At 50.9% G+C, this 15,510-nt stretch overlaps 1 protein-coding gene across 3 annotated transcripts in view; it reads left to right on the top strand.

The window, feature by feature from the left end:
* Window positions 1–6: 6 nt before the first annotated feature.
* Ulk1 (unc-51 like autophagy activating kinase 1) overlaps window positions 7–15,510 on the top strand; it is a 26,160-nt gene continuing 10,656 nt past the window's right edge. For 2 of the 3 annotated variants that reach the window (XM_029556454.1, XM_029556453.1), the window contains exons 1-8: window positions 7–204; window positions 599–691; window positions 773–814; window positions 11,652–11,684; window positions 11,947–11,983; window positions 14,369–14,542; window positions 14,616–14,713; window positions 14,998–15,099. In XM_029556454.1, the coding sequence (XP_029412314.1) occupies window positions 94–204; window positions 599–691; window positions 773–814; window positions 11,652–11,684; window positions 11,947–11,983; window positions 14,369–14,542; window positions 14,616–14,713; window positions 14,998–15,099 (690 nt within the window). In that variant the 5' untranslated portion in view covers window positions 7–93. The remainder of the gene's footprint in view (window positions 205–598; window positions 692–772; window positions 815–11,651; window positions 11,685–11,946; window positions 11,984–14,368; window positions 14,543–14,615; window positions 14,714–14,997; window positions 15,100–15,510) is intronic. The other variant, XM_008853758.3, reaches the window with a different exon arrangement.

Raw genomic sequence — 15,510 nt, 5'->3', positions numbered from 1 at the left:
CGCGCGCGGCCCTTTCGTCGCTCGCGCCTGCGCCTGAGCCCTACGGTTTCCGGCGCGCCGCCCCCCGGCCCGCGACCCCGGCCGGCGCGCGCCATGGAGCCGGGCCGCGGCGGCGTCGAGACCGTGGGCAAGTTCGAGTTCTCCCGCAAGGACCTGATCGGTCATGGCGCCTTCGCGGTGGTCTTCAAGGGACGCCACCGCGAGGTGAGTGAGGCTTCTGGGGGGCCGGTAGTCCGGGACTCCACTCGGGGTACCAGCCGCACAACCGCAAGCCAGCACCCTACGCCCAGAAATCCACTGGGGGACCCAGATCAAGACCCCAGCCCGGGAGACGCACCTGCTACTATAGCTTCAGAAACGGGAGACCCCAGCCCAGGTCTCTCAGCTTGGGGCCCTAGCCCTGAAGTCAGCCCAGTCTTGGAAACCTAGTTGACACGCCACGTAGTTCCCAGGCCCAAACCAGAACTCTGTCTCTGGGACTCCTATGGTCCTAGGGTCAGCCACCTAGGCCATCAGTGTGTTCGTTGACTGAGGCAGTATGGGGTGGGGTACAGGGAGGGGTGTTCTCACCTCTGAAGGTCCACGTTTGGGTTTTCAGAAGCACGACCTGGAGGTTGCCGTCAAATGTATTAATAAGAAGAACCTCGCCAAGTCCCAGACACTGCTGGGAAAGGAAATCAAAATCCTCAAGGTGAGCCAGCCTCTTGAGGGAGGGGGAGAGAGTGGGCCAGCCCTTGCCTCCGCTTACGAGAAACTTGAATTTGTGTCTTAGGAACTAAAGCATGAAAACATTGTGGCGTTGTATGACTTCCAGGTAAGGCCAGGGCTGGTGCTGCTCTGTGTGTGTGTGTGTGTGTGTGTGTGTGTGTGTGTCTGTGTTGGGGGTGGGGGGATATGTTATCCTTGTAGGTGACCCATTCACAACCTCAGGCGGGGAGGAGGCCCAGTGCTGGAACCCCCAGAGGGCGGTAGGATGGCTCTAAACTAGTGTCTGGTGTGGGTGGAAGGAACTAGGCTTCTGAATGTAGTGTCTCTGGCTTGCCCAACTCTGAGGCCCCTCAGGGTCTTGGAGACCTCATCTCTGGCGCCGAATTGACCTGGCTCCCCCTAGGTGTTGGGGAACACCCCCCACCCCCTCCCGGCTTGTCTGTAGTCTGAATGGGGAAGGAATGGGGCACCAGTGGTGGACCTCTGGGGACTGTATTTCTCTAATAATGTATGGTTTGGGTTCACTGTGCCCTGGTATAAGACACCCCTTTCTCCCTTTAGTGTCTGACCCAGTGGCCCTGACTCAGTCTGGTGTCTCAAGCAGGCCCACCTGTCTGTGCTGGCTGGTTTGTTTGTTGATATTGCTCCAGCGGCCTGGCATTGGCTAGCCACTCATGCGTCATAGGCCTGGAGGGGGAGGGGCTGCCAGAGATTCCTTCTAGATGGCTGGACCAACTGAACCCAGCCGCCAGATGAGGCCATCTCAGTCTTAGCTGGCCTCAGCAAGCAAGCCAGCCGACCAGCCAGTTTCCATGCTGCCCTCCAGGTCTCCCAGCCCAGTGGTGGCAGGGACCTGGGGCCTTGGATGCCCAGGCTGGGGACCAAGGCACTGGTCTGCCAGGCGAAGTGCTGACTAATGGTTTTGAAAGCTGTTTACTGGGGCCACAGGACCAGCCCTGGCTGAGGGAAGTTCCCAGCCGGCAGCTGTGTTTTGGTGGCCTCCCTCCCTCTTCCCCCTCTCTCCTCCCTCTTCCCTCCCTATTCCGGCTTTGCTGTGGCCTTGGGGGCTGTGACATGTCACATGTGGGCATGGCCTAGATCCAGTATGACCAGGAGTACCTGGGAGCAGCTGGAGACATTATGTTCTGGGTCCAAGAGTCTGTCCTTCTGTTGCCTGCCTTTCCCCCCTTCACCCTTTCCTGCCCCCTTTTCTTCCTCTTCTCCCTTCTCCATGCTTCCCCCCTCCACAGCCCCATGCTCTGATGCATCTAGGCAGGGCCACACTGGCACAGCCCATGTACCTCTTATGGGACCCAGGACAGTATATACAGCTTGACCTGCCCAGAGGTAGACACTCTAGCTTTCAACCCTGTGATCCCCTTCAGGCTCCCACAATCTCCTGCCCAGGTGTTTCTTTGATGGTTCTACTGGAACTGAACAGATAAAAGTTGGGTCTGTTGTAGACTTGGGGGCCTGCCCCCCTCTGGTTTCCTCTTGTTCTGCCCCATCCAATTGAGCCACACACCTGATTGTGGGCATCTGCCACTTCCTCCAGTGTTGGCAAGGCTGTGGCTTCCTCTGTCCAGAGGAAATGCTGAGAAATGCTAGTCCTTGCCCTCCCCAGGCTCCTTTATCCCACAGCCTGGGGATTGTTACCCTGTATCCTTGAGACTTTTGTTTGAGAGACACACTGGAGCAAAACAAAATAAAAAATGCTTTGGCTAAGATAGCCCTCCAGTACTATGGGAGGGACTGTGATAAAAATAAAAGGTCATCTTCCCATCCTTGAGCAGATAGATGCCCACTGTCTCTCTCCTCAGCACTCCCACAATTTCTGGGTTACTACTGGCAGATGTGTACTGTTCCTGTCAAACCACCCATACTGTCCTCTTATCTCAGAGAAGGCAAGAAACTTCAGTTTCTTGTCACACACCAACGTCTCACTCATCTTAAGAGTCACACCTGGTTCCCTGCTGGAGTGACCACTTGTTCATTGCTAGACTGCAGTCTTAACTGGGCCATGCATGCTGTGCCATCACTTTGTCTGTCGGGCAGCAGGTTGAGGCTGTGGGAGTGTACTTTGGCGATGTTTGCTGCTGTCTTTGTGGCTCTGGTGGTTATTTATGGCCACGTGGTGTCCCCAGTTTGACTGTCCACAGTTCATTTACCAACCCCCCCCCTCCTGAGGGACACATGCTATTCTGGGATTCTGGCAAGTTAAAATGTGGTCATGACTGTCCTTGGGCTCTTTAGCTTGGATGGATATGTAGATAGATTCCTAGAAGTCAGAGCCCTGAGCAAGAGGTGTACTTACTGTGTGTAGTTTGAGTGGCTGTTGCCACATTGTCCTCTAGAGAAGCAATGCTAGTGATCTTGGTAAGCTGTCTCCTGTGGTTGTGTGTAGGTTCACTCAGTTCTCATGTTTTTTTTTTTTAATATTTTATTTTTATTTTATGTGTAAATGTATTGCCTGCATATATGTGAGTGCACCCATGTCATGCAGTGCCACGGAGGTCAGACGAGGGCTTTGGGTTCCCTTGGAACTGGAGTTAAGGATGGTTCGTAGTTGCCACGTGGGTGCTGGGAATCAAACCCTGGTCCTCTGCAAGAGCAGTCGGTGCTCTTTAACTGCTGAGCCATCTCTCCAGCCCCTCAGACCTCATCTTTAGTAGAGGTGGACAATGTTGCCCTGTTTCCATGTTGGAAGCTAGGTTGAGAGACTCCTAATCACTTGTGAATAGTGGAGATCCTTCCTGCTCTGGTAGGTATTTTCTATAGGTACCCAGCTTTTTTTTTTCCCGAGGCTGGACAGGATCATGGTTAGTGATCTCACAAGAGATCCACCTGCCTTTGCCTCCTAAGTGCTGGGACTGTAGGCATGCATCACCATGACCAACTAAGTTATCTGTTGTCTTATCCCGTAAATCTAAACTGTGTTGAGTTAAAATAACTTGAAATATATATTGGTCTTTTTTGAGACAGGGTCTCCCCCAAGGAACTCCCTAGATAGACCTTGTTCTCTGTGAGATCTGCCTGTCTCTGCCTCCTGAGTACTGGGATGAAAGTTGTGTGCCACCACACCTGGTCTTGTTATAATTCTTAGAGCTGTACCTTTCTGCTATTTGGTGCTAACTATATAAATTTTATTGATATATGTGCAGTCTTTCTATAATTAAGGTCTAGTCCTTCTGTGATAGGTTGTAAATAGGTCCCCCCCCCACCTTTGTTACTTTCTTTTGTTTATTTGAGACAGAGTCTCACTTCTGTAGCCCATGCTAGCTCACTGTGTAGTCCAGGCTGAGTTCAGATTCCCAGCAATCTTCCTGCCTCAGCCTTTCAAGTGCTTGGATTATAGATGTGCACTACCATACCCTTTTTTTGTTTGTTTGTTTTTGGTCTTTTTGAGACAGGTTATCCCTGTATCCCTGTATCCCTGTAGCCCCCAGCTATCCTGGAACTCATTAAGTAGACCAAGCTGACCTTGAACTCCCCCGGAGATCCGCCTGCCTCTGCTTCCCAGTGCTGAGATTAAAGGCATGCACCACCACGCCCAGCTACCATACCCATTTTATTGGTTACTTTACTCCTTGCTGTGACAAAAGACCTGATAGAAACTAGGTAAAGGAGAGGTTTATTTTGGCCCATAGTGCCAGTCCATCATGTCAGGCAAGGCAGGGTAGGGTTCTTGGTGATTGAGGGATCCTGGCTATATCCCACCTCTTCCAGCCTTAACTTCAGCAATGAAGGTTCTATAATGCTACCAGCTAGGGACCAAACATTCAAACAGGGAACTGGGGACATTTAAATTCAGAGCATAATACCAGCTCCTTTTCTTTTTCTTTTTGGTAGTGCTAGTGGTTGAACCCAGGGCATTGAGTGTGCATAGCCTGCATTCTGTCTCTGAGTTGAGTACCCAACTCCTCGAACCAGAGTATGGGGAGACAATTTGAGTATTTGGCCTTCATCCTGGATAGGGTGGGCTCTAGCCTCATCTTGGTGCAGCATGCAGTGTCGACTTGTTCTTGACCTGGAAGAGCTGGCACTGCCAGAATCAGAGTATTGGGTCGTGGACACAGGCCTGGTGTTTGCCAGTATGCCAGCCATACTGGTAATGACCCCCCTGGAGGCCAGTATGCTGTCTGGCTGGTTCTTTGCAGTCCAGCACATTGCCAGGTTGTCCAGAAGTGACTCACCTGGACCTTGCAGACAGAGTAGGTCTCTTGAGTTCCTTGCTGGCTGAGGCCTGAATCAGGGGAGTGCCTATAGTCACCATTGGCCTGTGATGGGGGCTAGCTTGTGATTCCTACCTCCAGGATATCTGACTAGTCCTCCAGTGGAGACACTGCTTGTTATATGGACCCAGTAATGGATGAATAGGCCCCAAAGTCCAGGTAGGTTTGCACTTTTTCTTTTGTCTTTTTGAGACTGGGTCTCTGTGAGTTCAAGGTCAGCCTGGTCTACATAATGAATACCAGGCCAGCTGGGGCTACAGGGAAACCCTGTTTCAAAAAAGACCAAAAAAAGAAGAAAAGTTTATTTACTTTATGTGTATGAGTGTATTGCTTGCATGTGTGTGAGTGCACCCATGTCATGCAGTGCCGCGGAGGTCAGAAGAGGGCTTCAGATTTCCCTGGAACTGGAGTTAAGGATGGTTCATAGCCACCATGTGGGTGCTGGGAATCAAACCCTGGTCCTCTGCAAGAGCAGTCAGTACTCTTAACCACTGAGCCATCTCTCCAGCCCTGCATTTAATCTTTTTAAAAACCTTCATTCAAGCCAGGCGTGGTGGTGCACGCCTTTAACCCCAGCACTCTGTGAATTCAAGACCAGCCTGGTCTATATTGAGTTCCAGGACAGCTGGGGCTACAGGAAGACCCTGTCTCAAAAAGACAAAAAACAGAAAACAACAACAAAAAAATTTTTATTCTTGTCTTTTGAAGCAGGGTCTCATGTAGCCCAGCCAAGCCTTGAACTTCTTATGTCAAGGATGACCTTGAATTTCTTTTTTTTTTCAAATATTTTATATTTTTATTTTACATGAGTGAGTGTATTACCTGCATGTAGGTAAGCGCACCCATGTTGTGCAATGCCCGCAGAGGACAGACGAGGCCATCAGATCTCCTGGAACTGGAGTTATGGATAGTTGTTAGCTGCCATGTAGTTGCTGGGATTCGAACCCGGGTCTTCTCCAAGAACAACTAGTGTTCTTAACTAAGCCATCTCTTGAGCCCTTTTTTTTTGTCTTTTTGAGACAGAGTCTGTAGCCCTAGCTGGCCTGGAACTCACTATGTAGACCAGGCTGGCCTTGAACTCACAGAGATCCGCCTGCCTCTGCCTCCCAAGTGCTGGGATTAAAGGCATGTGCCACCATGCCCGGCTAAAATATTTTTATTTTATGTGTATGCATGTATTGCCTACATGTAGTTAAGTGCACCTGTGTTGTGCAATGCCATCAGAGGACAGAAGAGGCTGTTGGATCCCCTGGAACTGGGAGCATTATGCCTGCATGTATATAAGTGCACCTCTGTTGTGCAGTGCCGTTGGAGGACAGAGGGTATTTGATCCTCTGGAACTGGAATTATGGAAGGTTGTTAGCCACGCTGGAAACTTTGGTCCTCTAGAAAAGCAGCCAATGCTCTTTTGAAAGGAATATTTTTATTATTTTTATTCTATTTTTATGTGTGTAAGTGTATTGCCTGCATGCATATAAGTGCACCCATGTCACAACAATGTCTGTGGTAGTCAGAAGATGGCATTGGATTCCCTGGTACTGGAATTACAGACAGTTGTTAGCTGCCATGTGGGTGCTGGGAATCGAACCCAGCTAGTGCTCTTAACCACTGAGCCATCTCTCCAGCTCTGGGGTTTTTGCTTTGTTTTTGAGATATGGTCTCCCTGTAGACCCAGGTGATCTAGAACTTGCTATGTAGACCAGACTGGCCTTGAACTCGCAGAGATCTACCTGCCTTTGCCTCCCAAGTGCTGGGATCAGAGATGTGGGCCACCATGTCCAGTTTTGAGATAGGGTTTTGTATGTAGCTTCAGTTGACCTTGAGCTTTTCATCCTCCTGCCTTGCCTACTAGTTGCTGGAGTTACAGGTGTGTACCACCAGCCTTGGCTTGTTTTATGTTTTTTCATTTTAACATAATTTGTGTGTGGTGGAAGAATGGGGTACTCACATGCCACACTGTATGTGTGAAGATCAGAGGACAACTTGTGGAGTTGATTCTCTCCTACCATGTGGGTTCCAGGGATCAGACTCAAATTGGTAGGCCTGGTGGCAAGTGACTCTACCTTACCCTTTGAGCCATCTTGCCAGTCCCTACTTCACTTTTTATTAAATCTGAGGTAGTGGGTTGATGTTGAACCAAAGGTTGAGGGAGGCACGGTCACATGGCTGTGAAAACTACACATATTTAGAAACCATGAAAAGACTGGAGTTTTACTTTATTTTTGTGTTTCCTTAATTTTTTGTGGGGGGAGCAGAAGACAGGGTCTTCCTGTAGCCACAGCTGGCCAGGAAGTCACTAGACCAGGCTGGCCTCAGTTTCACAGAGATCTTCCTGCCTCTTGTCTTTTGAGTACTGGGATTAAAGGTGTGTGCCACCATACCTGGCTTTTCTTTACTTTTAAAAATCTTTATTGTGCCAGATGTTGTGGTGCATGCCGTTAGTCCCAGTATTTGGGAGGCAGAGGTAGCCAGCCAGGGCTGCAGGGAGACCATGTCTCAAAATGACAAAAACAAAAAAGCTTTATTGTGTATATGCGTGTAGGCAGATGCGTTCCATGGTACGTATATGGAAGTCAGAGGACAACTTGACAAAAAATTTGTTTTCTCATTCCACCTGGTAGGTTCCAGGAATCAAACTCAAGTTGTCAGGTTTGACAACAGACTCCTTTACCTGTGGAACCATCTTGCTTTTGAATTGTATATGACATAAAAATATGAGGGTACAAAGCTCATGATGAAATGCATAATACCCCAGCTGTGTAGGATAGATAGGGTATTCCTGAGGCTACTTGCCCTCTCCTCACCCTCTGTGGCTCTGGTTTCTTGCCTGGCTGGCTTGTGTATGTCCTGGAAATGGATTGTTGACTTTCTGTTGAGGGGTGCTCTCAGTCACAGGGGTTGGGAGGCTGTGTGCTGTCTATGGTAGGCAGAGTTGGTATGGATGAATTTCAGGAGTGAGTGGTCCTAGGAGAAAGGAGTTGTCTTCCAAGGAACTTCCTCTCTGCATCGCTGCACTGACTTTTTCCTTGTATTTCTTGGGCTTCTCAGAGGGGTTTGGTTATCTACCATTAGTAGGCTCAGGGGACCAAACTGAACACCCTACTGCCTGTTCCCAGAGAGGCTAGCCTGGGTCAAGGAGCTGCATTAAAAGTCAGCTGCTGGAGCCTCATGGGGCAGAGTAGACCTTCCTTCTTTCCTTGACTGTGGGTGGGCTGGCTGCTCCTTTTGGGAGCTACCTGGATGAGGGAGCTATCCAAAAGAGCCTAGTTTTTGCCAAGCCATAGCTTTGCCACTCTCTGCAAACCAGAAGGCTAGCTCCTGAGGAGTTAAGTGGGTCAGTGCCCTCCATCTGCCAGACCCAGCCTGGGATCACCAGACCACAGTGGGGCTTGCAGAGGGTAGAAAGCTGGGATCCTATTAAGCAGAACACCTCAGTACATGGGGTGGGGCAGCCTCCTACGTGCCTAGATGCTCGTGCGGCTGCCCAGGACACAGTAACCCCAGCTTGCTCAGGCCTGTCCCCAAGGGTGCTGACTGTGTTCTCCCTCTTTAAAAGTTTCATTTTGTCCTTGTGCCTCCAAGTACCAGAGAAGGAAGCCTAGTAGAGGGGTAATGTCTCCTGCCAGGCCTTGTTTTCCCCTCTGCCAGCCATGACTAGCCCATTGGTCACTCTCTAGCAACTTCCTCCCTCCTGGTGGGTTGAGGGATGGGACCTGACTGGCAGGATGACAATGTTGGGAGCACACAGTGCAGCCTGCTTGCCACCCCAACTGGGAAGTGGTGATGGGAAAACCTGCTTCTGAGAAGTGCTACTGTCTGTTCAAACTCCCCAGTTGGGTGTGCTAGGAAGGCAGCCTTGGCCTTTTGAGATTTCTAAGGTCTGGCTGGGGTCCCTAGAGCTTGTGGAAACCAATTGAGTAGAGCAGAGCCTGGAGAGGTGACCCTGATGCCCATCTGGTTCTGAGTGGGCTCATGGTGTGGTATTACAGGGCATCTGTGGCCCCTGAGGCTGTGCTCTGGCCTGTTTGCTGCCTTTCAGAGAGCCACTTCCCAAAGGAGGGTGGCATGTGGGGGACACTTGGGGACAGGATTGGGTAGGCTGCTTCTGGAAGAGCTCCCACTGGCCTTGCTTACTTCGTGGTTTGTTTGGCCCCCAGCTCCTCATTTCCTCCAGGCTAGAGGCAGCGTGGTGGTAAACAGTACAGTCTCAGGTGGCATCTGACTGGCTGTTGGCATAGGTAGGGAGATGGAAGAGGCCATGTAAGCCATTCTGCCTGGGTGGGCCCTGCCACTCCACAAACTAGACATGTCTCCTGGTTTCTTGGGTCTCCACTTGCTCATTTGTGAAACAGGTTGGAGAGCTCAAGAATGCAGCTCAAGAGTGCAGAAGCAGGAGAAAGTATGAAGAACAGGCCTGAGAGGGCCTGCTAAGGGCCTGGTAGGAGATCTGTCTGTCTCACTCTCTCTCCACAGAAGTTTCTTAGGGCAGTAGAAGGCCAGTGTGGGGCTCCAAGCATGATGTTATGAGTTGAGGTGGACCTATACCATCCTGTAGCCTTTCTGGGAAAAGCTGAGAAAAGCCTAGGCCAGGGACAGCATGTGTGTGGATGCTAAAGTCCATATCACTAAAGCCCTTGGCTTAATGGCAGCTCTCCTTCTAGAGAGGCAGTAGACTCAGATAGGCTTAGGGGTACTGGCAGCTCCCAGTAGCCCTTGGGATAGCAGCTCTGAGGAAGGTGTCCCATCTCTGCCTGTCTTCTTACGGCTGTCTCTGTCCTTGTCACTGTCTCTGCTTCTTGTGGCTACTCTGGGACAAGTTATGTCTCAGGGAGCAATGCTAATGATGAGGACAGGCCTGGGTCCCTACTTACCACCCTCTGGCTGTGTATGTCCCAGAGCAAATGGTCCAGCCTCCCTTGCTTGGGCTGCTGCCGGGACATGCCCTCTTGAGGCAGCAAGGAACAGGGTTTGTGTTGCAGTGTCTTAAGCTATTTCTGGATCCTTATCTCTGTCACCTACTGCCTCTCCCTGGGCTCTCAATTATAGTCAGATTGACCTCCCATCCCCTTCCTCCTACCCCTGTGCTTCTGTCTTGAACCCTCAGCCTCTTACCTAGTCTCTGTTCCTCTGAGCCTTTCCTTTATGACTCAGTATACATAGAATGTCACCCACCCCAGAATATCTTCCCCTGCAGCTGAACTTGAAGGCAGAGGTCAGAGGCCAGGCCAAGCCAAGGCTCCTTGGCTTCTTACCTAGGACAGGGCAGGCTAGTTCAGGCAGGGTCTTGGGGTCTGGGATGTACAGGCCTTGGTGAGGCAGGTTGTGCTTGCCCCTGCGGATAGCACACTGAAGTAGAATGGCCTCGCTGTCCGTTTCAGCTCTTCAGCTCCTCTGGTGTAGCTCTGGGGACATGCAGATAGGGGTGTCTCCCATTTACACCCCAGATACTCCAGATGATGTCTTTCTCACTTGGGGTGTTTACATGCAGACTAATGTGAGAGGCTGAGCAGGGCCAGGGGTCCTTGGTATTCGAGGATATGCTTAGGACTTGGAGCCAACTCTGCAGCAGGTAGCCACTGGCTGTTGAGGGGGGTGTCTGGAGCTGAGCATGTCTGCCCCCTATCAGGACTACACAGGCTCTGAGAAGTGTTCTTCTTACAGCCCCTTCTTGGTATCAGGCCTTCTTGCTGTAAGAGAGCTTTGGGATACCTCTCTATTTCTCCATCTGCAGCTGAGCTGCTGGGTCAAGGAATGGATTCTCCAACTACTGTGGGAACAAGGTGGATGCCTTTGCGTCCTGCTGTAGGCTGCAGGAGGGGTGGGCCTTTTTCTTGTGGCTCCCAAGGCCTGTTCCACCTAGCTTCCAACTTCCTCACAGGGACCATGCTATCCACAGACAAAATTGCAGACTATTTAGACCCAGCCTGACTGGTTTGACACCATGGGTCAGGTTCCTTGTTAATGAAACAGATGAGGTGACTGTCCTGTGACTGTTAGGAGTGTTATTGTCAGTTCAGGGCCTGGTACTATCAGATGGATGGTTTTGTCTGCTCATATCAGGCTGATGTCTTTGGACACTTTCTCAGAGAAGGGACAATACCAAGTGCTCGGGCTAGAGTCTATCTGAGCTGAGGGTTGGTTGTGAAGGTTGGAAACCAGGATCCTTTTGGCTGAGAGAGTCAGCCATAGCGGCCAGAGCCCCATTAGTTGGAGTTAGGATAGCTGGAGACCTCCTGTCTGGTGACTCAGTATGGTAGCAGCAATCCATAATTGTTGGCATTGTGGATTCCAGAGCTGGAAGCTAAACAGTTCTGAGCCTGAGGGTCAAGGCCAGCAGCTCCCTTTGGACAGAAGTCACCATTCATAGGCAGTGGGCCATATCCATGCTAAATTTCCCCTTCTTTGAACCTTATGGATATCCTCAGATCTGGAGTCCAAGCCACTTAGGTCCACATCTAGTATGGCCATGAAACGACCAGTACCCACCCACCCTGCTGAGTCCATTTGCCACTGGTGGGCTGTCTTCCAAGCTGAGTCCTAGCTACAAGGTGCATCTATGCCTGGCCATGCCTGCTCTACCTAAAGCCCTGTAGGTAGATGGCATATTGAAGGCATCTATGATCCTAAGTACCCCAGGCTTCTGAAAGCAAAGTCCAGTGGGGGAACATGTGGAGCATGCTCCTATCTCAAATGGCCTGTTCTGTCTTGCAGGAGATGGCCAATTCTGTCTACCTGGTCATGGAGGTGAGTGTCTATGGGGCCTGGACAAGCTTGTAAGCCAGCTCCTTGTTACTGGGACTAGGGCAAGCACAGGGTCCAGAGGGAGGGGCATAGAGGTTGGGAAGGGTGGTACAAGTACAAGCACGCACTGTTGGCATTCCTAGCTGGGATTTTGGGGCCACTTGTACAGGAAGGGTCCAAAGAACAGACAAGGGTTTTGGAGAATTCAGGCAGGGCTGGAGGGTTCTTGCTTATGCTCTGAGGTTGTGTCCCTCATCTTTTGCAGTACTGTAATGGTGGAGACCTGGCTGATTACCTACACAGTGAGTAGAAACACCCCAGCTGGGCACTGCTGCTAGCCTAGGAAGCAGCCAGCTTGAGCTGTTCCCTGCTTGGTTGTGGCATTGATTCTTCTCGTCCCTTAGATCCCTTAGACCCCAGCCATTTCAGGTCCTTAGGATGCTGTCTATCCTCAGCTGTTTGTAGCATGTCTCCCACATACCAGGATTGGGGGTGGCTGGAGCAGAATAGCAATTCTGGTGGTGGGGAAGGCAGGGATGAGTGGGACATGAAAGCCAGTTGGGTGGGTTAGGATAAGTGCTGGCGGGTTTGGGACACAGACAGGGCTTACAGTTCTCATGGTAGGGCAGGAAAGGCAGCTTTGAATATAAATGGAGTTAAGCCAAGAAGCCCCTATGGGAGTGTCATGTGGGTATAGGCTAGGAGAGGTGAGCCCAGCAGAGAAGGGAGACTGAGAGCAGCAGGAGGGCCCAGGAAAACAAAGTGGGTGGGATATGGTGAACAGGGTGAGTGGGAAATCAACACAGCCCTTCTAGGAAGTGCCCCAAAGGTCTAGGGGTTTGGTGGCAAGTGGAAGTAACTCAGGGATCCTGGAATGATACAAAGGCCATCCATGTCTGTCCATCTCAGTTGCTACACAGAATGCTTCGCCTCAATAGGCACAGCAGCAGGAATTGATGGCTCATAGCATCCCCTCAGGGATGATCCTTTAGACTCAGCCTTCTTGTAAGGAGGGACACCACAGGGACCTGAGCACCTCTTGGAGCCTTTTCTCCTGAGGATTCCCCAGAGGGCCTTGGGCATTTGGACTGCCCTGAGAGCTATCTTTTGCTCTTGAGGCTCCTCCCTCTGTTAGGGGTAGCTGGACACCTCCCAGGACAGGAATACCCTTGCATGTGGCTGTGCCATCAGAGAAGACCCTAGATCTAGGAAGGCCCTATGCAGTCTTCTGGGATGGGTCAGCTGTGGAATGGGGGTGGAGCTGCTGGCTGGCCCTGGATGCAGTGGCCTGTCAGCTTACCACATGCTCAAGTTCACGTGGCTGAGCTGTGCTGTGCTTTGCCTGTTCAGTATTTACTTTTCTCCCTTGGGGTGACCACTGTCTCCTGCACCCATGACCTTCAGTGATTGGGCAGTTCTTGGTTGGTTTCCAGGTTCCACAAGTGTTAGATTGGCCCTAGGCCTGTCTCAAGTGCCACCTGCCTGTGTGAGAGGGGAGAGTAGAAGACTGGTACAGGTCTGGTCCACTATGTTGAATGTCTTGGAGTACTCATAGCCTCCCATACATGTATGGCTCTGAGCACTGATGTGGGCATCCTTGACTGCCTACTTGTGAACTGGGCTAGGGTGAGCTGGCATCCTAACAAAGGGACTTGGGTGGCCCAGACTAGATTTCAATCTGAGGTGAAGTTTTGGTCTTTGTTAGGGTATGTGCTGGTTGTGTGTGTGAGAGTATGTCTCTAGGGTATGTATGTTTAGGTGTTTGCTGGGCCCTGGATAGTTGGTATTGTACTTAACCTTTGTACTAGTGACCTATGGTGCCCACCAGGGAGTTAGCCCATCTGGCATTTCCATATTGAGTCACTACTTACTTTTTTTTTTTGGTCTTTTTTTTTGAGACAGGGTCTCAACTCACAAAGATCCACCTGCCTCTGCCTCCTGAGTGCTGGGATTAAAGGCATGCCCCACCACACCTGGCTCACTAATTTTTATGTATAAATATATGAGTGTTTTGCCTGCGTGTATGTAAGTGTACTTATGTTGCACAATGCCCATTAAACAGGGTATTGGCTCTTCTGGAACTAGAGTTACAGACTGTTGTTAGCTGCCATGTGGGTGCTGAGACCCAAACCTCTGTCCTTTGCAAGAACAGCCAATGCTCTTAACCACTGAGCAATCTCTCCAGCCCCACATTGAGTCACTCTTGGTAAAATTTGGGTCCTGGCCTAGCCCTGGGTAGATGGGCTCAGGGGCTCAAGGTCACTTACCTACCCATTTACTTTTTGGAAGCCACTGTGGACAAGGAGTCAAGAGACATGTCCCCAAACTAGAGACTGATTGCCTTAGGGATAGTGTACATGGAAAGGTAGAATTCAAGAAAGAAGAACAGAAGCACCGAGAGGTTGCAGTTCGGGGGTGACATGGTGGGGGAGACCTAAAGGAGCATATCGAAAGATGGCTCTGTGGAACGACAGCAGGTAGACTTTGGGGCTGAAGGAAGGAAAGACTAGCATCTTCTAGCTTGCAAGACAAGATGACTTTAATGCCTAAAGGCTTGTGGGATGGTCTGTCTCTTGTGTGCTAGAGGGCTTCTGGGCCTTTCCTCATAGCCACACCCACCCTGGTAGCATCTGCAGAGGTGCCATGGTGCTCCTGAGGCCCTCTGAGCTTGTCTTTTTTTTTCATAGCCATGCGTACACTGAGTGAAGACACTGTCAGGCTGTTCCTACAGCAGATTGCTGGTGCCATGCAGCTGCTACACAGCAAGGGCATCATCCACCGAGATTTGAAGCCCCAGAACATCCTGCTCTCCAACCCTGGGGGACGCCGTGCCAATCCCAGCAACATTCGTGTCAAGATTGGTGAGGCCTGTCGGGGTGGTGGCCCCCTGAGGGACTGCAGCAGGGGCCCCTGTTCGCAGTAACCTCAGCTCAGGACATCTGGGTGCTTCTTCTACAGCTGACTTTGGATTTGCGAGGTACCTCCAGAGCAATATGATGGCGGCCACACTCTGCGGCTCTCCCATGTACATGGTGCGTGCCCAACAATGGTCCAGGCCTACCTGCCATACACCAGCCACTTTGAGCAGAGCAGGACAGGGATCAGCCTCTGACCTAAGGCCCCTGGTAGGAATGTCAGAACCCCAAAGACTAGCTGTGGTCGCATCTTGGGCAGCAGACAGGATAGCAGTACCATTTTGTCATGTCTAACTTGGTTGGTGCTTGGGTTGTGTGTATTAGTTGCCTGGTACCTGTTATTGGCCTTTGCATACTCCTCTTTTCTGTATAGTAGTGTTGACTTGTGTTCCACCTTGCAGGCCCCTGAGGTCATCATGTCCCAGCACTATGATGGGAAAGCTGACCTTTGGAGCATCGGCACCATCGTTTATCAGTGTCTGACTGGGAAGGCCCCTTTCCAGGTGAGGGAGCCGTATGACCCTGAGGGCTTTGTGAGTTCCTAAAGCCATAGAGGATGGGAATCAATATGAGGGGGATTCAGGGTGATGTCCCTGTCATGGGAGAGTATGGGGTTGCCAAATGGGTATCGGTTTGAGGTTATAGGTGCTAGGATTGGTGGTTGTCCTGCATCCTCCAGGTGAAAGCTCCTGACATACCCTGCCCTATGGCTCACTGAAATGTTGCATTTCCTCAATAGCAGTCAGGTAGTCTTGGGCCCTGTCCAGCTATCTCTGCTCCAGGCCATACAGGTATTTCCTGTGTGACATCACAGTCCTTCTGGTTGGTCCTCTGGTTGGTCAGTTTTTAGCTCTGTTTTGACCTTCACCAGAGGTCAAATTTGCAAATGGATGCTGGATTAAGTCTCCTAACTT

The sequence above is a fragment of the Nannospalax galili genome, unplaced genomic scaffold, assembly GCF_000622305.1.
Source record: "Nannospalax galili isolate Female #2095 unplaced genomic scaffold, S.galili_v1.0 scaffold566, whole genome shotgun sequence".
In the NCBI taxonomy this organism is placed as follows: domain Eukaryota; kingdom Metazoa; phylum Chordata; class Mammalia; order Rodentia; family Spalacidae; genus Nannospalax; species Nannospalax galili.
Note: the sequence above shows the minus strand (reverse complement) of the source record. Positions and strands in the feature narration are given on the sequence as shown.